A 27,579-nucleotide genomic window follows, 5' to 3' on the forward strand; every position below is an offset into this window, starting at 1 on the left:
TTATAGAGAGACATGTACTTAATAATACTGATATTAAACTTCAGTTATAGAGAGACATGTACTTAATAATACTGATATTAAACTTCAGTTATAGAGAGACATGTACTTAATAATACCGATATTAAACTTCAGTTATAGAGAGACATGTACTTAATAATACTGATATTAAACTTCAGTTATAGAGACATGCACTTAATAATACTGATATTAAACTTCAGTTATAGAGACATGCACTTAATAATACTGATATTAAACTTCAGTTATAGAGAGACATGTACTTAATAATACCGATATTAAACTTCAGTTATAGAGAGACATGCACTTAATAATACTGATATTAAACTTCAGTTATAGAGAGACATGTACTTAATAATACTGATATTAAACTTCAGTTATAGAGAGACATGTACTTAATAATACCGATATTAAACTTCAGTTATAGAGAGACATGTACTTAATAATACCGATATTAAACTTCAGTTATAGAGAGACATGCACTTAATAATACTGATATTAAACTTCAGTTATAGAGAGACATGTACTTAATAATACTGATATTAAACTTCAGTTATAGAGAGACATGTACTTAATACTGATATTAAACTCAGACATTCTGCAAGATAGAGGAGGGTCTGGGCAGTCTCAGAAGATATAAAGATGCACATTATCGGAGACATCATCTTTTAGGACGTCTTCTTGGGACCTGTCATTTTGGTTTCTGGTGGTTGTATGTTTGAGGGTCTGTACTTATGAACTAACAGAATGCCACGGTTGATATGTAGGGAAAACTAACTACAATAATAATAACCTTTTTTATAATATGATGCTCAGTAAAAGCTGAGAAAATAATCCTTTCTATTTCATTAAAGGGTAATAGGAATGAATTGATGCTGCAATCAAAAACAAAGTAACATGTAATGTGATGTAACAAAGAAATCCCCATAAGCTCCCTCTGTAATCCAGTAATCAGAATACTATCCGCTTGCAATCAAACACAGATGAGATCTGATTGTGCAACTCAGAGCAGGGTAAAGTTCACTCTTTCAGCTGATGGATGGTACATTAAGCGAAGTCATCTGCTCCTTTGAAGGGTAAACGTGTACGGTGGAATCGCCTTCTGTAATGTGAAGAAGTTTGTACCGTGCCTGACTCTGTTGGGTATGTTCCTGTTAGGGTACATGAAGGATGTGGACACGTGTGTGCTTCTTTGTGTGGGCATATGTGTTTGAGAGCATGACTTTTTGCATGTGATCTGTGTGTGATAATAATATACAGTGCAGCTACTCCTGTGTGAGTGAAACTTGGGGCTCCTCCTGTGTGAGTGAAGCTTGGGGCTCTTCCTGTGTGAGTGAAGCTTGTGAAAACCTTTGACACTAGAAAAGGCTCCCTTCGCCAAGGCTTGTTTATACAAGGGGTCAGCAAGAATAAAGGCGAACAGATCGTGAGAGATGGTACAGAAATGGAGTGGGAGTAGGTGGACCCCCGCCCCACAGCTTCTGGGACATCCAGTTGGACTTGCTCAGCGGGCACTCACAATTCACTCACCTTCAGAAGCACCGGTGCCCCCACTGCTCTCAGAGTGATGACGACCAATCACACAGGGCTTTGCCTCTTCCTTGAAGCCAGGCATGACAGCTCCTGGGACATCCAGTTGCTCTGTTATTGAAATACACAATACAGCCTTTAGATGGAAACTCAATACACCATTCATCAATGCCAGAAGAGAGTGCGGAGGGACTGAAGTGTGCAGAGAACCCAAACAGGCCACGCCCTTAACAGGCCTGACCCTAGTACTGTTGTCATAGCTGTTCTCTCCTCTGACCTTGTGCTCCCACCCTCACCAGCAGAGATTTGTCCTCCGCTAAGAGCCCCAGCAGGCCGCGGAGAAAGTCCTCAGAGGGGTCTCCTCGCCTGAGATACACCCGAATGTGAAGAGTGCCCTCCACTGCCGGCGCAGAGGTACTGAGTACAGAGGGGGTAGAGGGTGTCTCATCCACCAACTCCTGACTGGTCCTGGTGCGGTCCTACATCCTTGTATGTGCAGTCTTACATCGCAGGGTGTGAGGGTATACATTCCAAGGCGTGCAGTCACTCATTCCAAAGCATTCAGCCATACATTCCAAGAAGTGCGGTCACTCTTTTCAGAGCATTCAGGTATACATTCAAAGACATGCAGTCACTCCTTCTAAAGCATTCAGGTATACATTCCAAGGCATGCAGTCACTCATTCCAAAGCATTCAGGCATACATTCCAAGAAGTACAGTCACTCTTTTCAGAGCATTCAGATATACATTCAAAGACATGCAGTCACTCATTGTAAAGCATTCAGGTATACATTCCAAGGCATGCAGTCACTCATTCCAAAGCATTCAGGCATATGTTCCAAGACATGCAGTCAATCATTCCAAAGCATTCAGGGATACGTTCCAAGGAGAGCAGTCACTCATTCCAAATTATTCAGGCATACATAGGCCAATAACACTCTCTCCAAGTTTCTTGAAACCAACGGGGTTCTCCACCCCTCTCAAATGGGCTTCCGCCCTGGTCAAGGAACGGAAACCGCCATACTATCAGTGGTGGAAGAAACTAGAAAAATTCTTGATGCAGTGGGGGCAGCCGCCATAATCCTCCTCGACCTGAGCTCGGCCTTCGACATGGTGAACCACAGTGTCTCGGGTCACCGTCTCAGGAGCACAGGAGTGAGCGGAACAGCTCTATTATGGCTGCAATCCTTCTTAGAAGGAAGACTTTTCCAGATCTTTGAAGACGGTGCCAACTCACAGCCCATCCCCTTACAGTGCGGAGTCCCCCAGGGCTCCTCTTTGAGCCCTAGCCTTTTTAATGTTTATATGGCCCCGCTGGCGGATGTTGTATCCCCCTTTGGGATTCTTATGCTGACATACGCCGATGATACCCAGCTGGTTGTAGCGCTCAGCCACCCCAACCAGCAGACCAAGGACCTTCTTTCCTGCCTTGAGGAAGTCTCCAAGTGGATGAGTCTCTCCCACTTGAAACTTAATGGTGAAAAGACCGAGCTCATGATTCTGCAACTCCCTATATTCCTTATCAAGCAATTTGTGGCCTTCCTCCATGGGTCCGGCGCCAGTCCCTAAAACCGAGATTATAAGTCTGGGAATCTGGCTAGACCATGACCTTACTTTTACAGTACAGGCAAGAAAGACTGCTGCTTTAGCACAAAGTACCTTAGATGCGTCAAAATCAAAGATTTTGTGAGGCGTGGGGTGGGGGGTGGGGATGCTGGGAAAAAAAAGTGAAGTGTCGATTTCTTAGGTTATGTGTTGGTTCCTTACTTTCACAAAAGTCTACTTCCAAGGGCCTAGGAAATGGATTTGGCACCACCTGGAAAGTCAGGACTCTCAGCAGAAGAGCCCAGCCACTGGCAGGTGAAGTCTTTGATGACCCTGAGACTTCTTAACAGAAGGCAAACACATGCCCGTAGGGTTGCAGTGCGCTTTATAAATATTTATACAAGGCTTAGAGAAGCTTGGAAGCGGGATACAAAAAGCAAAGTCCAGTCCTTTCACTCCGAGGAAAGAAGCAGCAAGCCAGCACAATAAAGCACCAGGCAGTAGCAGTCCCTCCTACAGCATCCAGCTCTTCTTCCAGGCAGAATGTCCTCAGTCCAGAAGTATTCTGATTTAAGCCTCAGAGGTCCAATACTTAAACCCCTTTCTGCCTTTGAAGGAGGCAGTCTTCAAAGGAAAGTCTTTGTAGTGCACAAGACCCTACCTTTCCCCGACCTGGCTGAAGATGCAATACACTGGGGTGGAGACAGCTTTGTGTGAGGACAGGCACAACCCTGTTCAGGTGTCAGTGACAACGCCTCCCACCACTTTAGGAAGTTAGGTGATGGCCCACCAGGATACGAGTGGCACACCTCAGCTCCCTATGTGTGACTGTCTACAGTGAATGCACTAGAGCCCAACTGTCACCCTAACCCAGACATGGATCTACTGACCGTCAGAGGCACAGAATGGTTAAGCAAGAAAATGCTCACTTTCTAAAAGTGGTATTTTCAAATACGCAATTCAAAAATCTAAAAAACAACTCCGGCAAAAGATAAAAAAAGAAAGAAAAGAACTTCGCCAAAAGATGTACTTTTAAATTGTGAGTTCAGACACCCCAAACGAACAAAAGTTACTTACCTGTAATCTGTGGTTCTCCAGTATTGGTATCTTTCATAGATTATGTATTAAAATGAGAGAGAGGAAGAGAGAACTAGTCCTGATCCCCTGAAGTAATGTATCTAATCAAGAAGAACTAGTCTACCTAGACGTGATAGGAGTCACAAAGGTGTATGGTTGATGATGTATGTTTAAAGAAAAAGTCTCTTTTCTTTTTATAAAGCCGTCACCCACCAACCTAGTTGGTGGCATGCTTCATCATTGGGCCCCACCCCATGACACGGAATGTGTACCGGGTGTGCTTCAACGCCTGTGTTACAGCGGAGCGGGTATGTTACTGAGTGTGCAGTGTTACTGACGTGAGAGGTGATAGGTTAAAAAACTGCCCAGTGGTCCCATTTACCCAAAGGGGTTACTTTAATGTTTGGGCCACTGGCAGTAATAAAAGCAAGGCGTTGGATGCAGATGGAGTAGTATTTAGGGTACTCCTGTATCCAGTGGGTGGTCTACATGTTTCAGCCAGGCCTTATGTTATAAAGTGGCTTTCATCAGGACCTATATGATGTGTGAAGGTATGAATTATGCTACAGATCGTCTCATAGAGCAAAAAAATGTGTTGCACGCGCTAAGGTGCGAATGCCCCATGACTATCCGGCAGGGGTGCTGGCTTGCGTATGAGCTCAGGACCCTCCTCTCAACCTGTAGTTCCTGCTACGGAACTCCGACGATGCTTTGGAATGTGTGGATGCACTCCTTCGAAAGCATGCTTGAATGCTTTGGAATTAGTGACTGCACGCCTTGGGATGTGTACCTGAATGCTTTGAATGAGTGACTTCATGTATTTGAATGTGTACCTGAATGCTTTGGAATGAATGAAGGTTATTTATATATAGCACAGCTACCCCAAGAGTGTCCTGGCACTAAGCATCAGAGGCAGATACAGAGAAACAAAACCCAGCCGATAACCCCAATCCCCTAGATACTAAAAAGGTATGTTTTTGATGCTTTTTTAAACTAACTTCCTTTATCATTAATCTCAGATGGCTAGGTGTAAGGCCTAGCACTTTTGGGCGTGATTTCCCCTGTCTTTTTGCTTCTGACCTGCTGTTTTTGTCTGTGTTTTAGGACTCTTGGCACTTTACCACTGCTGATCAGTACTAAAGTGCAAGTGCTCCCTGTGTTCATTGTCTTGGTGATTGGTTTATCCATGATTGACATATTTGATTTAAGTCCCCAGTAAAGGGCACCAGGTGTGCCTAGGGCCTGTAAATCGTGCTACTACTGGGCCTGCAGCACGGATTGTGGCACCCACATGAGTGGCCATGCAAACATGTTTCAGACATGCCACTGCAGTGTCAGTGTGCACAGTTTTGACCTGCTATTTCGACCTAGCAAGTGCATTCACTTGCCAGGCCCACACCTTCCCTTTTACTCCATGTAAGTCACCCCTAATGTAGGCCAAGGCAGCCCCATGGGCAGGGTGCAGTGTATTTAAAAGGTAGGACACGTACTGCTGTGTTTAGCATGTCCTAATAGTGAAATACTGCAAATTTCGTTTTTCCCTATTGCAAGGACTATCTCTCCCATAGAGTAACATGGGGATTGCCTTGAAATATCTTTTAAGTGTCATTTCCCATTGGGAGCTGATAGACATGTGGATTCTCCAGTATTGGGGTATCTTTCATAGGTTGACATGCCTGAATCATTCCCCGTCGTCGGAGTGGGAGTCCCACAGTACATAAAAATAGCAATATATATGCATATAGAAACCATATCATGGATAACTTAGAACCAGGAAGTAAAGTATCCAGAAATCAAAGGGAAAAAATCCTCCACTTTCATGACTCGTCCAGGTCATTATATATAGTCCAAACTACAGCCAATCAGGCGACAGCACCACCCAGAATGTTCTCCTCAGAGGCTCAGGCTCTCAGAATTTCTCGCACAAGTGTGATTCCAAGTGAACCGAGCAGAGAAGTGCCTCCGAGGGGAGGTGGGTGGGTTGCATGTGAATCCATGAAAGATACCAATACTGGAGAACCACAGATTACAGGTAAGTAACTTTTGTTCTTCTCCAGTATTGGGGTATCTTTCATAGATTCACATGCCTGAATCAGAGTAGAGAGCAGTAACTCCATAACAATACTAGTGATATTATCAACATAAGCATATGCATATCACAGGCAATATGTAATCACAATTATATAGATATTTCTATACATATATATATATATATATCTACGCATATATAAACACCAACAATCATAGAATATCTGTATGTCAGAAAATAGCAAGAGGAGGAGGGAAGAACAGAGGCTCACCTTATTTAAAAAGATTACGGAGAACCGCCTGTCCCACAGACGTGTCGGCATCGCTGGCAGCTTCCAAACAGTAGTGCTTGGTAAAGGTGTGCCTGCTGGACCACGTAGCAGCTCTGCAGATTTGATGAATAGGCATACCAGCAAAGAGAGCGGTAGAGGACGAGATTGCTCTAGTAGAATGTGCTCTCGGAGTTGTCTGTAAAGGTCTGCCTGCATGCTGATGACAGAAACAAATTGTAGCAGAAATCCAACGAGCAATGGACTGTTTGGATATTGGGTGTCCTGTACGCATCTTTCCATAAGCTATAAATAGCTGATCAGATTTCTGTATTGACGATGTCCTCTGTAAACAGAATTTGAGACACCTCTTGACATGAAGAGTATGTAAAGCCCTTTCCGCAGGTGATTGAGTATTAGGAAAGAATTTTTTTTAAATGATCGGTTCGTTGAGATGGAAGTCCGAAGGTACTTTAGGCATTAAAGTGGGGTTAGTGCGTAGCACTACCGAATCTCTGGTGAATTGAAGGTAAGGCGGTTTTATAGTGAAGGCTTAGATGTCACTGACCCGCCTAGCAGATGTGAGGGTTAATAGTAGAGAGACTTTCCATGTGAGAAATTTTAAATCTGCCTTATGAATAGGTTCAAAAGGATGGCGCATAAGGTGTGAGAGCACAACGTTCAGATGCCAGGATGGAGGTGGACGGCGAATGGGAGGAAACCCCAGAGAGTTGGAACCATCCTGTCGGAATCTGGAGATAGCCGCTAAAAATACCTTAAGGGTAGAATGCGAAAGGCCTGATCTTGCCAAATGCAAAAAGAAAGGCAAAATTTGTTCCGGTTTTGCATGAATTGGATGAACGTTGGCGTCATGGCACCAAATGCAAAATCGTTTCCATTCAAGCTTGTATGTCTTGATTGTGGAGGGCGCTCTAGCACTGGCCAAGACTTCTCTACAGTCTGAAGGAATATCTAAGTGAGCAAATTCAAAGTGCTCAGGCACCAGGCCACTAACTGCAGGGATGCAGGATCCGGGTGGCAGATCTGACCGTTCTGAATGGATAGAAGGTTCGGTATTGGTCGCAACTGAATGGGATCGCATTCGGAGAGAAGGAGGAGTTCGGTGAACCAGAACTGGTGAGGCCACCTGGGAGCTATGAGTATTAGGCGACAAGGCTCCTTCTTCATTTTCCGGAGAACCCTGGGAATCAACGGTATCGATGCAAAAGCGTAGGTATAAATCCCCGACCAGTTCATCAAAAAAGAATTCCAGCACGATCCCCTGTGGGGAAGCCAACTTGCGAAGAATGGGCATTTGCTGTTCAGACTGGTCGTGAACAAATCCAGATTGGGCCAACCCCACTACTGAAAAATACGATTCAAGGTTGGTTGATGGAGCTCCCACTCGTGATTGTAAGTTGTCGATCGGCTGAGGGAATCCGCAAGAACATTGGAAACTCCCAGGAAATGGATTGCTGTCAGACTTATCCGATGTTTGATCGCCCAAACCCAAATCTCCTGGGCTTGCTGAGACAATAGTGCGGATATTGTCCCTCCTTGTTTGTTCAAGTAGTGCATACTTGCTGTGTTGTCCGTCAGGATCAACACTGATGCTCCGAGAATGCAGGTGCAAAAAGATTTTAGGGCTAGGAAGATCGCCAGCAATTTCAAGAGGTTGATGTGCCAAGTTCGTTGCTGAGCATCCCACCTTCCCCTTACCGTCAGTCCTTGCAGGTGAGCTCCCCATCCTTCTAGGGAGGCATCCGTGGTGATGACGAAGCTTGGAGCTTCTATTAGGAATGAGCAGCCTGCTGCTACATTTTTCTTGTAAGTCCACCATCGTAGAGCGTCCCTTAATTGAGGATGATGTGGATGAGATCGTCGAAGGATCCCGAAACTTGTAGCCACCGTTTGTTGAGTTCCTCTTGCAGAGGTCTCATTCTGAGGCGGCAGTTGGGGACCTGAGGAATGCAGGATGAAAGCATACCCAGAAGCGACTTGAACTGCCGTACTGAAACACTCATTTGATCGCAGCAGCTGGGCAAGTTTGCAAAGTTTCAGTTGCCTTTCGTTTGAGACAAAGGCTTTTGTTCGCAAAGTGTCTATGGTGGCTCCCAAAAACATTCTGTTTTGCGATGGGACGAGGTGAGACTTGTCGAAATTGATGGAGAGGCCCAGAGATTGGAAAAGAGATAGAGATCTCTGAGTATGGATGTTTGCGATGTTGAAAGAATTCGCCTTGATAAGGCAGTCGTCCAAATAAGGAAAATATTGAATTCCCTCCAGCTGAAGGTGTGCAGCCACCGGTGCTAAGACCTTGGTAAAGACCCGGGGTGCGGAACGTAGTCCGAAAGGGAGGACTTTGAACTGAAAGTCTCTACCAGCCACTCTGAACCTCAAGAACTTTCTGTGTCTGGGCAGAATTGGTACATGAAAATAAGCGTCTTGGAGGTCGAGGGTGGGAATATGATCCCCCGCAGTGAGAAGTTGACGGATTTCTTGCAGAGTTAGCATCCGGAAGGATAAGTTTTTGAGATATTTGTTGAGGGAGCGAAGATCTAGAATGGGACGCCATTCTCACGATTTCTTCTTTATCAGAAGAAATCTGGGATAAAAGCCGGTTCCTCTTTGCAATCGAGGGACTACTTCGATCGCTCCTTTTCGCAGCATCAAAATTATTAGGGCAAAAAGCTCTGAGAGGTGAGCTGGAAGTGGTCCTATGGGAGGAGAATTCGGAGGAAGTTTTACAAATTCTAGAACGGGGCCTCTGGCTACAATGTCCAAGACCCATTTGTCTGTTGTTATCTTTGACCAGTTTGAGTAGTAACGGGAGATTCTTCCTCCAACTTTTAACGAGGCAAGCGGTAGAGCCGGTAGAGCAGGTGGCAGTTGTCACTGCTTCTTGGTCGTATCACGTCCGCGGTAGGTAAACTTCCTTCAATTTTGCGAGTAGGAGGTAGATGGTTGCTGTCTGAATGATTGTTGGCGCTGGGAAGAGTAACGTTGGTTACTTTGATAAGACTGATATTGTCTTTGCTGATTATATCCTCCTTGATTAAAAAAGGATCCGCGGCCTCTCGCACCTTGACAGGGCGGTTTACAAAACTGAAGCGTTCCGAGAGATCTTGCTGTCTCGGTATCCTTTTTAATGGCCTGTAGGGCCTCGTCAACATGCTGCCAAAAAAGAGACTCGCCATCAAAAGACATATCAATTATTTTAGCCTGAACCTCCTGGCGCAATGATGTTGATTTTAACCAGCCCTGCCTTCACAGGACTGCGGCGCCTGCCAGTTGTCGAAAACCTGCAGATGCAACATCCACCGATGAATCAATAATCTCAGCCGAGATTCGTTCCCCTTCCTGGAGGATCTTAAGCGCCTCTGACTTAGAGGGCTCAGGCAACATGTCGATGTAGGGAGAAATGTCCGACAACATTTGTCTATCATATCGTTCTAAGATAGCCAGTGAGTTAGCTGCACGAACTGTCGTCGCTGCCATATTGGACACCTTCTTTCCAATAGCGTCCAGACGTCTACCAACCCGATCCGGAGGAGCGGACAGAGGGGAGGCGGGATTCCACGCTCGTCGTTGAGCTGCTTGGGCGATAACTGAATCTGCCTTTGGGTGGCCTATCAAGCATGCAGGGTAATTGTCCAGCGCCTTGTATTTTTTAATCAAGGTGGGGCAGGACCGCAGGAACAGAAGCCAGAGATTTCATAACTTTTAATCCTTCTTGCCAAATGAAATCAATAATCGGAATAGACCGTACTTGTTTTCTTGGTTGGTCTTTAAAATCATAAAGGAAATCATCCTTTTTTGTTTCCATAGGAAGTAGAAAACTCTGTGTAGTCCTCTCCATAAGAAGGTGAAAACCTCCAATGTCAAGAGGAGGAGAGTCGACAGGAGCAGGGGTTGAAGGCGAAGGAGTTTGAATTTGGTAATCATCCCATTCCGTGAGGAGCGATCTGTCATCCAATTCTCCTTCCTCTCTATCGTCATCAGAAGAGTGACCATCCTGAGAGTGATGCGAAGGTACAGGAGAATGGGGCCTGGGCGACCTCAAAGCTGATGAAGATTGAGGCACAGGTGTGGGCGGTATAGAAGAAGCCGATTCAGATGGAGGGAAACTGCGATAGTAATCGTCCCACATGTACTGCAGATTGTTTATAAGAGCCAAAGGCATTTGGCCCGTAGGAACTGGATCTGGAGCTAAAGGACCTGTCTCCGGACAAAATTCGTCATCTTGATCCACATCTTGGTACTTAATGAGGAGTTCAGAAGGGCTTCTGGCAGTACGAAACCTATCTCCCTCATCTGACTCTTCATCATCCTCTTCAGAATCCAGTAGTTGTTCAGGTAACCTAAGACGAACCTTAGCAGGAGATTGTAATTGGAGAAAGCACCTCCAATGAAGATCCACGTCTTTGTAGTAAAGAAGACGTCGCTGTAGAGGAAGGCAATTGTATATATAAATGGTGTCGTAGACGGTGTAGAAGATACTGCAGGCGTAGACGAAGACCAAACCTGAAGAGCCGTACATGAAGATAGTGGTAACGTTGACGAGACGGGCGTCGATGGAGTCATCGCTGACAAGATGGACTTCGACGACACTCTTTTAATCTTCGTCGACGAAGGAGCGTCGACGGTAGATTTAATCTCTTTCGTCGACGGAACTGGTCTGACGGTGACAGATACCAGCGTCAACGGCGAAGACGCCGACGACATTATCATCTGTGGCTTCGGCGACGAGAAGGTTGCAGTCGACGTCGTCGTAGCAGCGACGAAAGGCTTAGTCGACAAACGAAGGCGTCGTCATCAAGCTCGTGGACGAGGGACCCCGTTTCTGAGGTAAATCCTTGTCAGAAACCTGCTTTGAAGATTGAGACTTCGCAATCTTTCTCGGGGGCGTAGAAGGCATAGTTTTACTCTTAGAAGGTGGAAGAGCCTTTTTTGAAGTAGAAGGCAACTCAGCACTCTTGGAGGTATGCTGTTTCTTCGACACCTTAGCCCCAGGAGAAGATAAATCTGTGTCAGCACTCCTCTTTCTAGAGGACGTAGTCTGGACAGAGGCAATACTCCCAACTTCAGATAAGGGATTGTCCTGATCTTTAATCTTCTGTAGCCACAGAAGTAGACGCCCCTATCTGTCCGTCAGTCTTTTGTGGGAAAGTTCTGCAGATCTTGCAGTCTCTCACCTGGTGGTCAGGATACAAGCAGTAAATGCACTTCTTGTGGGGATCTTCTGAAAACAGCCGGTGCTTCCCACAAGATTCACAAGGTCAAAAGAGAGATTTCTTTGAAGAAGACATCCTAACAGGAATAGTTTCCAAAGAAAACTGAGAACAACTGAGCAGAGCTCAGGGAGACTCCCTTCACACGACGTGCAGTAGAAAATCTGAGAGCCTGAGCCTCTGAGGAGAACATTCTGGGTGGTGCTGTCGCCTGATTGGCTGTAGTTTGGACTATATATAATGACCTGGACGAGTCATGAAAGTGGAGGATTTTTCCCTTTGATTTCTGGATACTTTACTTCCTGGTTCTAGGTTACCCATGATATGGTTTCTATATGCATATATATTGCTATTTTTATGTACCGTGGGACTCCCACTCCGACGACAGGGAATGATTCAGGCATGTTCATCTATGAAAGATTCTCCAATACTGGAGAATCCACATTTCTATCAGCTCCCAATGGGAAACGACACTTAAAAGATATTTCAAGGCAATCCCCATGTTACCCTATGGGAGAGATAGTCCTTGCAATAGGAAAAAACGAAATTTGCAGTATTCGACTATTAGTACGTGTCCTACCTTTTAACCCCTTCGATGCTCATGACGGAGCAGTTCCGTCATGAGCATCGGTTGGGCTGTGCTCATGACGGAACCGCTCCGTCATGAGCACAGCCCCCGGGGGAAGCGCTGGCGCTCCCCCCCTGGGGCATCGATCGTGCCCCCACAGAGGGGGATGGCTGCCACCCCGAGCCCCCCCCACGCTTCCCCATGAAGACAGCGCGCACAGCGCGCGCCGGCGTCATCAGGAAGAGCTGGGACGCCTGGAAGCCATTTGCTTCCAGGCATCCAGGCAAGGAGCAGGTAAGTTTTGTGCCCATAATACTTTCAAGACTTTTCTGATCGGTTTTATTTTTTCGCCGTTTCTGCTCGCGGGGGGGGGGGGGGGGGGGGGGGGGGGGCAGAAAAGCCCACTAGACACCAGGGATCTGATTATCATTGTAGGAAGCGACCCCTTGGGCAAGGGTTGCTTCCTGGGCCCCCTAATTTATTTGAAGACTTTTCTGCTCCCTTAGGGGGCAGATCGGTTTTATTTTTTCGCCGTTTCTGCTCCCAGGGGGGGGCAGAAAAGCCCACTAGACACCAGGGATCTGATTATTATTGTAGGAAGCGACCCCTTGGGCAAGGGTCGCTTCCTGGGCCCCCAATTTTTTTTGAAGACTTTTCTGCCCACTCTGGGGGCAGATCGGTTTAATTTTTTTGCCGTTTCTGCTCCCAGGGGGGGCAGAAAAGCCCACTAGACACCAGGGAATTAGTTGAAATAAAAATAGAAGTGACCCCTCGCTTCCAGGGTGCAATTTTTTATAATATGTATTTGGCTCACCCGCCCCGGGACTGAGTAGCCTTTTTTATCCTGCTGTTTTCTGCCCCACCTGGCACACAACCCGATTGACCATTTGGGTAGTGACATAGCATGTTATAATGTTTATTGTTATATTTTTTGTGAATTGCAATTGTAATGTTTTTATTTTTTTTTACTTTTTTGTTCTAGGTGAAGGCTTTTGCTCTTTTCAGTTTGCCGACTTTTTTTTGTACAATGTAAATGTGTTTGATTTCTCTGCCTGTTTTTTTTTGCAAATGGTGTAATAATAGTAGTATGTTAGGTTTTTGAGTGTCAAAAACTTTTTGCATTGGTGCTCGATGTGTATTTTGTTGTCCTGTGAGTAATTTGTTTTTTTTTCTTCTTTCTAGTTGCATATCGTTGGTTTTTGCTGTGTCACTGCAGAGTTGGTTTCTGGTGAGTGCAGCTGTCTCTTGTAATTGGATTGTATAGTTTTTGAGTACATTGATCTTTGTGATAAAGGTACACATTTCTTTACTTACTTGGTTTGCACATTGTTGGTTGTTGTTGACTTGTTTGTGCAGTCTTCTATCTTAGTAAGTATAATGGCTAGCCGCAGGATTACTGCTCAGCAGGTTGTTGGTTTGCTGTTTGAGTCTTCCTCTGACCATGGTTCAGAGACTGACTCTGCATCTGAGGGAGAGGAGGCAGGGGACGATTCTGGCAGTGAGTTGTCTCTCTCCGTATGGAGTCATCGGATGATGAAGATACTCTTAGTGCGGATGAAGTGCCTGTGTTAGAGGAGGAGACTGATGTGCCGATAGTGCGGCAAGAGGCATCTGGGCTGCAGCCTGGGGCTGCAAGGCTTCCCGTTGGTGTAGTGCGGCAAGAGGCATCCGGGCTGCAGGCTGGGGCTGCAAGGCTTCCCCTTGAAAGTGATGACCTCTGGGTTGCCCCTGGCATGGTGCAGCCGGCATTGCCAGAGTTTACTGGTGTTCAAGGGTCTAGAGTGAATACTGAAAACTGTTTGCCGGTACATTTTTTTCAGTTGTTTATGGACGATGTGTTTTTGGCAGAGATTGTTGAGCAGACTAATTTGTATGCCGAACAGTTTTTGAGGGACAACAGTGCCAGACTTAGGCCCTACTCTAGAGCTACCCAGTGGACTCCCACAAATGTTGAAGAGATGAAGAAGTTCTTGGGTTTAACTTTTTTGATGGGCTTGCTAAGGAAGCCATCAATGTCTTCATATTGGTCTAGCAGTCCCTTGATGGCAACGTCTATTTTTCCGGCAGTCATGAGTCGTGACAGGTATTTGCTTCTGCTTCGGATGATGCATTTTGTTGATAATGGTTTAGCGTTGCCACGAGATCACCCTGATTGTGACCGTCTTTTTAAGATTAGGCCTGTCCTTGATCACTTTGTGGATCGATTTTCTGAGATTTATGCCCCTGGGAAAGAAATTGCAGTGGATGAGTCTTTGGTGTTGTTCAAGGGCCGCTTGGTTTTTAGGCAAAACATTCCTAGTAAGAGGGCACGCTATGGAATAAAGCTGTATATGCTGTGTGACAGTAGGACGGGATATGTGTCTAATTTCAGGGTGTACACCGGTAAGGAATCCAAGATTAACCCCCTGGTTGTCCGTCCACTTTTGGAGTGACTGAGAAAATTGTTTGGGAACTTGGTAGAGGATTTTTTAACAAAGGCCACCATTTATATGTAGATAACTTCTACACTGGTGTGCGGTTGTTCAGGGAATTGGCCAAAGTGGACACTTTTGCTTGTGGCACAATCCGCTCCAACCGTAAAGGTTTCCCGAAAGAACTTGTTTGTCAAAAGCTTGTGCGGGGACAGTGCAGTGCGTTGCGTTGCCAGGAGCTTCTTGCTGTGAAGTTTTCAGACAGGAGAGATGTCTACATGCTGACTACCATCCATGATGAAAGCCCTGCACCTGTGACTGTTTGGGGTCAGGTCGCTGAAGCGCGCAAACCTGTGTGCATTTTAGACTATAATAGGCACATGGGTGCTGTTGACAGAGTAGATCAGAGGTTGGAACCTTACACTGCTATTCGTAAGGCTTACATTTGGTACAAGAAGTTGGCTATCCATCTTTTCCACTTGGCAATGTTTAATGCTTTTGTTGTGTTCCAGGATTCTTGCCCTGAGTCAAAGATGACTTTTGCTAAGTTTCAGGAGTCTGTAATAGTGTTGTGGCTCACAGGTTGCGCCAGAGAGCACTGCCAGTCCGAGCGGGAACCAACCGCGGTCGGCGGACATGACGGGAACTACCATTCCCATGAGGCAATGCGTGCTGACGCGCGTGACGTCAGCACGCTGGACGCTCCGGCGAAGAAAAGGAAACATCCGGCTGCAGTCAGGTGCCGGTTATTTTGTATCCAGGTCGGAAGTGCAAGCGGAGAACAGCGTTCGGGTAGGGGTGCTCTGCACCAAAACTGTGGTTCTTTGCTGGCTTCTGTCGTTCAGACATTCGTTGGTTGTTTCTGCTGTAACAAGGCCAGGTTCGTCTTGTCTTTCAGGGTCAGAGTACAGTGGCCCCGTTGGATGCCGCATTGAGGCGTGCGGGGTCGCCATTCTCCGTGTTGGTTTGGTCCAGCACTCCTCGCGAAGGGGAGCTTGTCTTTGTTTGTCCCTGCCCTAAATTTCCGTGGCCCCGTTGGAAGCCGAACTACGGCGTGCGGGGTCGCAAACACCTAGGTCCGGTGTTCACTCCGGTCATTGCTCTCAATTGACACACAATAGGGCGGAGGGCTTTAACTTTCGGAAAGCGATATTCCCGCATTGGTGTTGTGGGAGTACTATATAGTCGCCTCAAGGACAGCATCTTATCGTTCTTGTATATTGTGAACTCTGCCTGTTGGTAGTATAACAGTGTGACAGAGGTTCGTCTTGAGAACCCGTGGGGGCGACCAGGAGAAGTATCCTGTTCATTGCCCTGCTGCATTTTATGTGTGTTCGTTTGTACTCCATACAGGGGTGGAAAGGTGACTGCTGGCATACGTCCTTCCCTCCTGTACTGAGAAGAATCCTGAGTTCATGGTAGGTCCTTTAGCTGAGGGGAGTTACGAGGGTGCATGCATAATACGACCTCTGCTGATTAGTATCTTGTCTGTAGGGTTCCAGTTGCCTTGCGAGCAGGTCATTCCAGTCTCCTGTTCCCCGAGAGCATTCTTTCTTTTACAGGTAAAAGGGGGAGCTAGGGAAGAACGGGGTGATAGAGAGAGAGATAGGGGCTGATGTAACCATTGCATGTTGTTCTTTCTCTTTCAGATCTCCCTCCCAGCTGTCCCCTTCCTTTCCTTCCCTCGCCTGATCACCCTTCTGTGTCTGTTATATATCTATCAGACCAAGGGGTTATCGGGAGGTGGACCCCTTACAGCATCGTGCGACTCTGAGGACACTTGGACGGCGACAAATAGGCAGCCTTGTTGTAGTGGAACAGGCAAGTGTTCCTAGAGTTGGAGTGGTGGAGGATGTTGCTAGATTGAAAGATCGCCACTTTCCAGATCACATTCCTCCCACACCCTCAAAAGATTTTCCCAGTAGGAGATGTAGAGTCTGTTGGCGAAGAGGTACGCGGAAGGAGAGTCGTATGTACTGCCCCGACTGTCCTTCTCATCCTGCACTGTGTCTTCCTGCTTGTTTTAGAGCGTACCACACGCGAAAGAATGATTGGGAGCATTCATGAGTGGTAAAGTGAACTGCCTGGTCTGTATTCTTTGGATAATTTGATTCTGTTTCAAGGTTGGTGTTAGTGCAATGTATTTAGTTGCTGATTTTCTGTTAGAAGATTTGTATCTATTTGCGATTTGTTTGTGTTTTTATTTTTTTTAAAAAAAATCCTAAATGTGATGGCGGTGTGTGTAGGCTTGCGCTTGGCTGTTGGTGTGTGTGGACTGGCACTTGGTTGGTGGTGTGCGTGGAATGGTGCTTGGCTGGCGGTGAGCGTGGACTGGCGGTGTGCATGGACTGGCGGTGTGCGTGGACTGGTGCGTGGCTGGTGGTGTGCGTGGACTGGAGCTTGGCTGGCGGTGTGCGTGGAATGGTGCTTGGCTGGCGGTGTGCGTGGACTGGTACTTGGCTGGTGGTGTGTGTGGACTGGTGGTGTGTGCGGACTGGTGCTTGGCTGGTGGTGTGTGCGGACTGTTGCTTGGCTGGTGGTGTCCGTGGACTGGATCTTGGCTGGTGGTGTGCGTGGACTGGAGCTTGGCAGGCGGTGTGCGTGGAATGGTGCTTGGCTGGCGGTGTGCGTGGACTGGTACTTGGCTGGCGGTGTGGGTGGACTGGTGGTGTGTGCGGACTGGTGCTTGGCTGGAGGTGTCAGTGGACTGGAGCTTGGCTGGCGGTGTGCATGGATTGGCGATTGGCTGCCGTTGTGCGTGGACTGGCGATTGGCTGGCGGTGTGCCTGGACTGGCGCTTGGCTGGCGGTGTGCCTGGACTGGCGCTTGGCTAGCGGTGTGCGTGGACTGGCGCTCTGCTAGCGGTGTGTGTGGACTGGCGCTCTGCTAGCGGTGTGTGTGGACTGGAGCTCGGCTGGCTGTGTGTGAGTAGTGACTTTCTGCTGGTCACTACACACACTGCTAGCTGAGTGCCACTCCACGCAATCCATCAGCATGTGTAGTTGCTGTGTCTGGATTGTGGGCGTGTGAAAGTGATGGGCCCTTGAATGGCGCTGTGTGCTGGTGTGAGTTTTGTTATGTGATGGGCCCGCGGCTTGGGTGTGAATGGTTTTGTATGTCTCACACGTATGAAAGGTGTATGAATGGCCTGTAAAGAGGTTGGTGCCTTGTCGTGGCTTTACAGCTCACGAGCTGTGAGTCAATGGTTCAGTTTCTCGCCCTTTCAATTATTACCAGTGCATTTCATGTTTAGTGAAATCACTTGGTAATACAATTGTATCTACTGAACCATCACTCACCCTCGTGCCAAATCCAACCAGTATGTGTGTGTGCTTGCGGATTAGATGGCTGTGCAGTAATATTTGTCTTTCTGAAGCAGGGTGTACCTTGTCCCTTTTTGGTGAATTTTGTACTGTGTTGCTTTTGTACCTGGTGGTGCGAATGGTCTTGTTTGTATCACGTATGAAAGGTGTGTGAATGGCCTGTAAAGTGGTTGGTGCCTTGACGTGGCTTTACAGCTCACGAGCTGCGAGTCATTGGTTTGGTTTCTTGTGAATTTAATTATTGACAGTGCATTTCATTTTTGTGAAATCTCTAGTTAATAAAATGTAATACACTGAACCATGACTCGCCCTCGTGCCAAATCCAACCAGTATGTGTGTGTGTTTGAGGAATCGATGGTTGTGCAGCAATCTTTGTCTTTAGTTTCTCTGCCAAGGTACACTTTCCATGTAAGAATAACCCACCAACTGTAGATATTGTCTAAAACCCATGGGAGTTCATGGTGATGTCTCTCTTGTGAATTAAATTTTTTTTTTTTATCCCCAATATCCTGCAAACCTCAAAATGTCTGCCACATTTTCTTTGCAATTTTACTCCAAAATTCTCATGCTGTAGGAACAATAGTTAATCTGGTTTTGCAAGGGGGGTCACTTTGGTTTTTGACCCGGTGCTCGGCGGCCATCTAGGGAAACCTACCAAACCCACGCATTTCTGAAAACTAGACACCCGGCGGATTCCAGGGAGGTATGGCTTGTGTGGATCCCCAAACGTTTCCTTACCCAGAATCCCCTGCAAACCTCAATTTTAGCTGAAAAAATCACTTTTTTCACACATTTTGGGGTGGGAAAGTTGTGGCATCACCGGGCTCACACAAATTTACCACCACCCAGCGTTCCCCCAGGTCTCCCGGTAAAAATGGTGCCTCACTTGTGTGGGAGGCCCAAGTACCCGCGGCAGGCAAGGGCCCAAAACGCAGTGAGGTGACATCAAAATGGCCTATCGCAAACCCACCTGGTTTTGCAAGGGGGGTCACTTTGGTTTTTGACCCGGTGCTCGGCGGCCATCTAGGGAAACCTACCAAACCCACGCATTTCTGAAAACTAGACACCCGGCGGCTTCCAGGGACGTATGGCTTGCGTGGTTCCCCCAACGTTTCCTTACCCAGAATCCCCTGCAAAACCTCAATTTTAGCTGAAAAAATCACTTTTTTCACTCATTTTGGGGTGGGAAAGTTGTGGCATCACCGGGCTCACACAAATTTACCACCACCCAACGTTCCCCCAGGTCTCCCGGTAAAAATGGTGCCTCAGTTGTGTGGGAGGCCCAAGTACCCGCGGCAGGCAAGGGCCCAAAACGTAGTGAGGCGACATCAAAATGACCTATCGCAAAACCACCTGGTTTTGCAAGGGGGGTCGCTTTGGTTTTTGACCAGGTGCTCGGCGGCCATCTAGGGAAATGTTGGACTTGGCCCTTCTGGCAGGTTCACCCCTGGACTTTTTGGCTTTTTATTGGTGACTTGGTGTGGTAATTGTTTGGTCTCTACGCACTTTCCCTGTGTCCCAGGGTAAAGTGCGTGCGTGCTCTGAGTGCATGTGGTGAGATAGGCCTGCCCTCCCATAGGAATGCATGGGGAGTGTATGTGTCCCTAGTAGTTCCTGATGCATGGGGTGTGCAGGCCCGAGTTTGGTATGTGCGGACTCGTGGGAGTGAATGCTGCGCGATGATGTGTGCGGCGTGCATGTACCTAGTGTGGAAGTGCCACTTCTAGAAGTGGGCACTTCTGTGTGCAGTGTGTCTGTCGCGTGATTGGCTGGTCGTGTCATGTGACGGGCTAGGGATTCCCCAGAGTCAGGATGAGTCACCCAGTGGTGAATGGGGAGATCAGCAGCTAGATGGGTGGGAGGAGTACACCTGGGTCCTGAATAGGACAGGGTTTTCCACACACAATGCTGGCCCCGCCCCCTGTGGTGCGACTGACGACCCTAGCCCTGCCAGTGAATAGAGTGAGGGGCTGAGCACATCAAGGGTGCTCCCCAACCAGCTGCGACTGGTTTTCCCCCTCACCCTGAACCCAGAACAAAGGGTTTGCCTGTATAAAAATGGGGCTGTGTCCCCACAGAAACTGTTCTCTGCCAGGATCTTACCTGAGGGGGGCTGCTGCTGCTGCTGGACCAGAGGACCGCCACCTGGACTACCTCCCTGCCTGGAGGCCCAGTGAGCTGGCTCTGGGTCCAGCCTTGCCCCCACCCCTGCTGCGTGCAGGGAAGAACTTTGCTGGACTTTGTGGTTCTTTTTATCCTAAAGCACCAGGAAGTGCTTTCCTTTCCCTCATAGCGCTGGGAGCGCTCTTCTTGGCTTCATAGCGCTGGGAGCGCTTTGTTTGGGTCCCCTAAGCGCCTGGAAGCGCTTTTCTTTCCCCCAACGCGCTTGGATTTGCCTCTAGCGCTCAGGAGCGCTTTATTGATGCCAGCCGGTGCCCACCCGGCGTTGACCCCGCTTATTTAATTATTTGATCGAGCGGGAGCCCACCCCGCATTGTGGTGTGCTCGCGGGTGCCCACGCCGCTAATTTGCTTATTCTTACGGCGGGTGCCCACCCCGCCGTATACCGCATCACGAGGGAGCCTACCCCTCTCATTGCCAAGATTTAAAAATCACCGCTGCAGCCCGGGACATCCAGGAAGTCAGGCGGGCCGGAGGCGGGCCGCCGGGACAACCGGATCAGGAAGTAGGAGGGCGGGAGCCTACCCCGCCTCCCACCGAAGACTGGCGGTTTGATTCGAAGCCCCGGAGCAGGCAGGAGCCTACCCTGCACCCCGGGGCCCTCAGGAGAAGCGCCGTGTCCAGAGAAGTCGGAGCGCTGTGTGCTCCGCTCCAGATCGACCCACCAGCGTGAGCCTTCCCCGCCGCGAAGAGTCCGGTGAGTGGGGGGGGCTCCTGGCTGCCGGTGACTGGGGGGTGCGCTCCAACCCCGGGGGCATTGGCGCATTGCTGGATTTAGAGTCCGTAGGGACTCCAACGTTAGGGGCCAGCATTCTTTGCCTGGGAGCCCACGAGGCTCCACCGCATACAGGGGCAGTTGTTTTTCGGAGCAGAGGGGCCCCGGAAGGCAGCGGGCCGCTCCAACATTGGCCCCCACTCTTGGATCTAGAGCCGGAAGGCTCCACAAGAAAGGCACTGTGTTTTGAGCCACGAAGGCTCAGGGGGCATGAATGTTCAGAGCGCTCAGGGCGCTCCAACAAAGGGGGCATTTCTCTCGTGATTGAGTGGCCCCAGATGGCAGCGGGCCACTCCCACCTTGCCCCACAGAGTTGTTTGGAGCCTGCGAGGCTCTAGGGGGCATTTTGCGTGGTTAGAGCCCAGGAGAGGCTCCAACCCCCCCCCCACCAGATTTGTTTAACAAGGCACAGTGGTGCCACCGCATCTCTCCAGTTGCCCAGCACTTAGTGGGCAACTGCAACGTTTAGGTTGTGGCCTCGGTGTTCTGGCTTGCGCAGCCTGCGCCGGCGCGCCCTGACTTTTCTGGACGCAGGGCGTCCTTGCCCCTACTAGGCCAGTTGGCCCAGGGACTGCCACCGATAGTGGCTTATGTGAGTTTTGCGCTAGTGTTCCTTTCCTGCACCTCTGAATGTGTTATGCATCATGTGTTTATGTGCTTAGACCCCTACAGGTATTGTGATACTTAGGTGGTTGTTTTCTCCCTAACACAGGTGGTGCTAGTGAGGTCCTGATTCCCTGCGCAATATTTTCCTAAAGGTGGTTAGGGTTGCGTAGGTGGCACTTACCTGATGCTAGTGTGATGACGCTGAGGTCATTATTGCGCCAGTAGTTACTGGTTGTGTGCTATATGTTCTATTTTTAGTGCTACAGTGATTGTATGTGCTATGTTCTAAAATATTATTCCTATGTTCTAAGAGTGCTAATTCCGGACAGCGGTCCAGGTGGCCCTGTCCCCTGTATATATAATCCCTTGTAAATTCTGCCCGTGCCTGTTGGCACATTGTAGAGTGTGTGTTTTTATCTAATGTGTTGTGTATAATACAAAGGCTATTTTTATAGAATACCTTGTGTGGAGTTTCCTTTGTGGTGGGCCTTGGGTGTTGTTGCTGGGTGCGCGCGCAAACGCTTTACACATCGCCTCAGGGATAAGCCTGTCTGCTCGTGCCAAGCTACCAAGGGGGTGAGCAGGGGTTATCTTTGGCGTGTAACTCCCCAGCCCTGACTAGAGTGGTGGTTTCTGTCTGGCTTTGGCGCAAGCCCTAGCCAACCAGAAATCCCATTTCTAACAGGAAACCTACCAAACCCACGCATTTCTGAAAACTAGACACCCGGCGGCTTCCAGGGAGGTATGGCTTGCGTGGATCCCCCAACGTTTCCTTACCCAGAATCCCCTGCAAACCTCAATTTTAGCTGAAAAAATCACTTTTTTCATACATTTTGGGGTGGGAAAGTTGTGGCATCACCGGGCTCACACAAATTTACCACCACCCAGCATTCCCCCAGGTCTCCTGGTAAAAATGGTGCCTCACTTGTGTGGGAGGCCCAAGTACCCGCGGCAGGCAAGGGCCCAAAACGCAGTGACGCGACATCAAAATGGCCTATCGCAAAACCACCTGGTTTTGCAAGGGGGGTCACTTCTAGGGAAACGTACCAAACCCACGCATTTCTGAAAACTAGACTCCCGGCGGCTTCCAGGGAGGTATGGCTTGCGTGGATCCCCCAACGTTTCCTTACCCAGAATCCCCTGCAAACCTCAATTTTAGCTGAAAAAAATCACTTTTTTCACACATTTTGGGGTGGGAAAGTTGTGGCATCACTGGGCTCACACAAATTTACCACCACCCAGCGTTCCCCCAGGTCTCCCGGTAAAAATGGTGCCTCACTTGTGTGGGAGGTCCAAGTACCCGCGGCAGGCAAGGGCCCAAAACGCAGTGAGGCGACATCAAAATGGCCTATCGCAAAACCACCTGGTTTTGCAAGGGGGGTCGCTTTGGTTTTTGACCAGGTGCTCGGCGGCCATCTAGGGAAACCTACCAAACCCACGCATTTCTGAAAACTAGACACCCGGCGGCTTCCAGGGAGGTATGGCTTGCGTGGATCCCCCAACGTTTCCTTACCCAGAATCTCCTGAAAACCTCAATTTTAGTTGAAAAATACACTGTTTTCACACATTTTGGGGTGGGAAAGTTGTGGCATCACCGGGCTCACACAAATTTAACACCACCCAGCGTTCCCCCAGGTCTCCCGGTAAAAATAGTGCCTCACTTGTGTGGGAGGCCCAAGTACCCGCGGCAGGCAAGGGCCCAAAACGTAGTGATGCGACATCAAAATGGCCTATCGCAAAACCACCTGGTTTTGCAAGGGGGGTCACTTTGGTTTTTGACCCGGTGCTCGGCGGCCATCTAGGGAAACCTACCAAACCCACGCATTTCTGAAAACTAGACACCCGGCGGCTTCCAGGGAGGTATGGCTTGCGTGGATCCCCCAACGTTTCCTTACCCAGAATCCCCTGCAAACCTCAATTTTAGCTGAAAAAAATCACTTTTTTCATACATTTTGGGGTGGGAAAGTTGTGGCATCACCGGGCTCACACAAATTTACCACCACCCAGCATTCCCCCAGGTCTCCTGGTAAAAATGGTGCCTCACTTGTGTGGGAGGCCCAAGTACCCGCGGCAGGCAAGGGCCCAAAACGCAGTGACGCAACATCAAAATGGCCTATCACAAAACCCCCTGGGGTTTTGCAAGGGGGTCACTTTGGTTTTTGACCCGGTGCTCGGCGGCCATCTAGAGAAACCTACCAAACCCACGCATTTCTGAAAACTAGACACCCGGCGGCTTCCAGGGAGGTATGGCTTGCGTGGTTCCCCCAACGTTTCCTTACCCAGAATCCCCTGCAAACCTCAATTTTAGCTGAAAAAAAATCACTTTTTTCACTCATTTTGGGGTGGGAAAGTTGTGGCATCACCGGGCTCACACAAATTTACCACCACCCAGCGTTCCCCCAGGTCTCCCGGTAAAAATGGTGCCTCACTTGTGTGGGATTAGTATATAAAGTGGATAACCCAATAAACCCTTGAAGGCTTGGGTGAATTCAAATAATCTGGTAGCAGAGTGCCGTCAAGGGATTCTTTTTTAAGAAGCAACGTAGTTGTGTAATCTACAATTAATTTATCTAAATTCAGAATATAATCGTAGATGGGATTTATTCCAATTATTCGTGTCTAGAGTTTATACACAGTGAATTTATCATATGTATAAGTGTTCAGTCATCATAACTCGAGAGAGTGAAAAAAATGAAGCAATCAATTACCTCAAAATAAACTCAATATCAAAGTAATCAAACGAAGCAAAGGTGTGTAAAAGAGAAATGAATTTTATATCAATGAACGATATTCAGGGTACTTAAAAATAACAGCAGTTGTACTTATAATGGAAGGCAATAGTACATTCAATGGTTCCTTCACTTTAACAATAAATCAAACACTTTTTCAACACAGTATTCAATCGTTGTGGAAAAAAGTGAATCAGTCGACGTTTCGGTCTTTTGTTGTCATTTTACAAGACCATCCTCAGGACTACAAGGTTTTAAAAGATGACCCCTTATCATAACAAGTCAGATAGATGTAGCAAATCGTTTTGAAAGCGAGTTCTGATTCCATCCACCCACAGTCAGGATTTCTCAGTTAATGATTAAGTTGCTTATTTTTGTTCACCATAAAGTCCGAACTGGCAGATAGCTCGAAGTTCGAGAAGTAAAGTGCCAAGGGAGTTAAGCCTCACGCTAGTTATCTCTTTTTCAAACTGATACTGGCATTTGTTTGGCGTCGTCCGGGCAAGTAGTGAAAACTGCCAGTTTTCACTACTTGCCCGGACGACGCCAAACAAATGCCAGTATCAGTTTGAAAAAGAGATAACTAGCGTGAGGCTTAACTCCCTTGGCACTTTACTTCTCGAACTTCGAGCTATCTGCCAGTTCGGACTTTATGGTGAACAAAAATAAGCAACTTAATCATTAACTGAGAAATCCTGACTGTGGGTGGATGGAATCAGAACTCGCTTTCAAAACGATTTGCTACATCTATCTGACTTGTTATGATAAGGGGTCATCTTTTAAAACCTTGTAGTCCTGAGGATGGTCTTGTAAAATGACAACAAAAGACCGAAACGTCGACTGATTCACTTTTTTCCACAACGATTGAATACTGTGTTGAAAAAGTGTTTGATTTATTGTTAAAGTGAAGGAACCATTGAATGTACTATTGCCTTCCATTATAAGTACAACTGCTGTTATTTTTAAGTACCCTGAATATCGTTCATTGATATAAAATTCATTTCTCTTTTACACACCTTTGCTTCGTTTGATTACTTTGATATTGAGTTTATTTTGAGGTAATTGATTGCTTCATTTTTTTCACTCTCTCGAGTTATGATGACTGAACACTTATACATATGATAAATTCACTGTGTATAAACTCTAGACACGAATAATTGGAATAAATCCCATCTACGATTATATTCTGAATTTAGATAAATTAATTGTAGATTACACAACTACGTTGCTTCTTAAAAAAGAATCCCTTGACGGCACTCTGCTACCAGATCACTTGTGTGGGAGGCCCAAGTACCCGCGGCAGGCAAGGGCCCAAAACGTAGTGAGGTGACATCAAAATGGCTTATCGCAAAATCACCTGGTTTTGCAAGGGGGGTCACTTTGGTTTTTGACTCGGTGCTCGGCGGCCATCTAGGGAAACCTACCAAACCCACGCATTTCTGAAAACTAGACACCCGGCGGCTTCCAGGGAGGTATGGCTTGCGTTGATCCCCCAACGTTTCCTTACCCAGAATCCCCTGCAAACCTCAATTTTAGCTGAAAAAATCACTTTTTCACACGTTTTGGGGTGGGAAATTTGTGGCATCACCGGGCTCACACAAATTTACCACCACCCAGCGTTCCCCCAGGTCTCCTGGTAAAAATGGTGCCTCACTTGTGTGGGAGGCCCAAGTACCCGCGGCAGGCAAGGGCCCAAAACGTAGTGAGGCGACATCAAAATGGCTAACGCAAAACCACCTGGTTTTGCAAGGGGGGTCACTTTGGTTTTTGACCCGGTGCTCAGCGGCCATCTAGGGAAACCTACCAAACCCACGCATTTCTGAAAACTAGACACCCGGCGGCTTCCAGGGAGGTATGGCATGCGTGCATCCCCCAACGTTTCCTTACCCAGAATCCCCTGCAAACCTCAATTTTAGCTGAAAACATCACTTTTTTCACACATTTTGGGGTGGGAAAGTTGTGGCATCACCGGGCTCACACAAATTTACCACCACCCAGCGTTCCCCCAGGTCTCCCGGTAAAAATGGTGCCTCACTTGTGTGGGAGGCCCAAGTACCCGCAGCAGGCAAGGGCCCAAAACGTAGTGAGGTGACATCAAAATGGCCTATTGCAAAACCATCTGGTTTTGCAAGGGGGGTCACTTTGGTTTTTGACCCGGTGCTCGGCGGCCATCTAGGGAAACCTACCAAACCCACGCATTTCTGAAAACTAGACACCCGCTGGCTTCCAGGGAGGTATGGCTTGCGTGGATCCCCCAACGTTTCCTCACCCAGAATCCCCTGCAAACCTCAATTTTAGCTGAAAAAATCACTTTTTCACACATTTTGGGGTGGGAAAGTTGTGGCATCACCGGGCTCACACAAATTTACCACCACCCTGCGTTACCCCAGGTCTCCCGGTAAAAATGGTGCCTCACTTGTGTGGGAGGCCCAAGTACCCGCGGCAGGCAAGGGCCCAAAACGTAGTGAGGCGACATCAAAATGACCTATCGCAAAACCACCTGGTGCCACAACTTTCCCACCCCAAAATGTGTGAAAAAAGTGATTTTTTCAGCTAAAATTGAGGTTTGCAGGGGATTCTGGGTGAGGAAACGTTGGGGGATCCACGCAAGCCATACCTCCCTGGAAGCCGCCGGGTGTCTATTTTTCAGAAATGAGTGGGTTTGGTAGGTTTCCCTAGATGGCCGCTGAGCACCGGGTCAAAAACCAAAGTGACCCCCCTTGACAAAACCAGGTGGTTTTGCGTTAGCCATTTTGATGTCGCCTCACTACGTTTTGGGCCCTTGCCTGCCGCGGGTACTTGGGCCTCCCACACAAGTGAGGCACCATTTTTACCGGGAGACCTGGGGGAACGCTGGGTGGTGGTAAATTTGTGTGAGCCCGGTGATGCCACAACTTTCCCACCCCAAAATGTGTGAAAAAAGTGATTTTTTTCAGCTAAAATTGAGGTTTGCAGGGGATTCTGGGTAAGGAAACGTTGGGGGATCCACGCAAGCCATAACTCCCTGGAAGCCGCCGGGTGTCTAGTTTTCAGAAATGCGTGGGTTTGGTAGGTTTCCCTAGATGGCCGCCGAGCACCGGGACAAAAACCAAAGCGACCCCCCTTGCAAAACCAGGTGATTTTGCGATAGGCCATTTTGATGTCACCTCACTACGTTTTGGGCCCTTGCCTGCCGCGGGTACTTGGGCCTCCCACACAAGTGAGGCAGCATTTTTACCGGGAGACCTGGGGGAACGCTGGGTGGTGGTAAATTTGTGTGAGCCCGGTGATGCCACAACTTTCCCACCCCAA

General features: G+C 48.0%; 1 protein-coding gene across 1 annotated transcript in view; it reads right to left on the bottom strand.

Annotated features, from left to right (window-relative positions):
- LOC146813456 (uncharacterized) overlaps nucleotides 1-27,579 on the bottom strand; it is a 550,359-nt gene that overhangs the window by 95,422 nt on the left and 427,358 nt on the right. The window contains exon 15 of the mRNA XM_085615430.1: nucleotides 1,546-1,656. Coding sequence (XP_085471556.1) covers nucleotides 1,546-1,656 — 111 coding nt within the window. The remainder of the gene's footprint in view (nucleotides 1-1,545; nucleotides 1,657-27,579) is intronic.

The sequence above is a fragment of the Triturus cristatus genome, chromosome 7 (genome assembly GCF_964204655.1).
Source record: "Triturus cristatus chromosome 7, aTriCri1.1, whole genome shotgun sequence".
NCBI classification, from domain to species: Eukaryota; Metazoa; Chordata; class Amphibia; order Caudata; family Salamandridae; genus Triturus; species Triturus cristatus.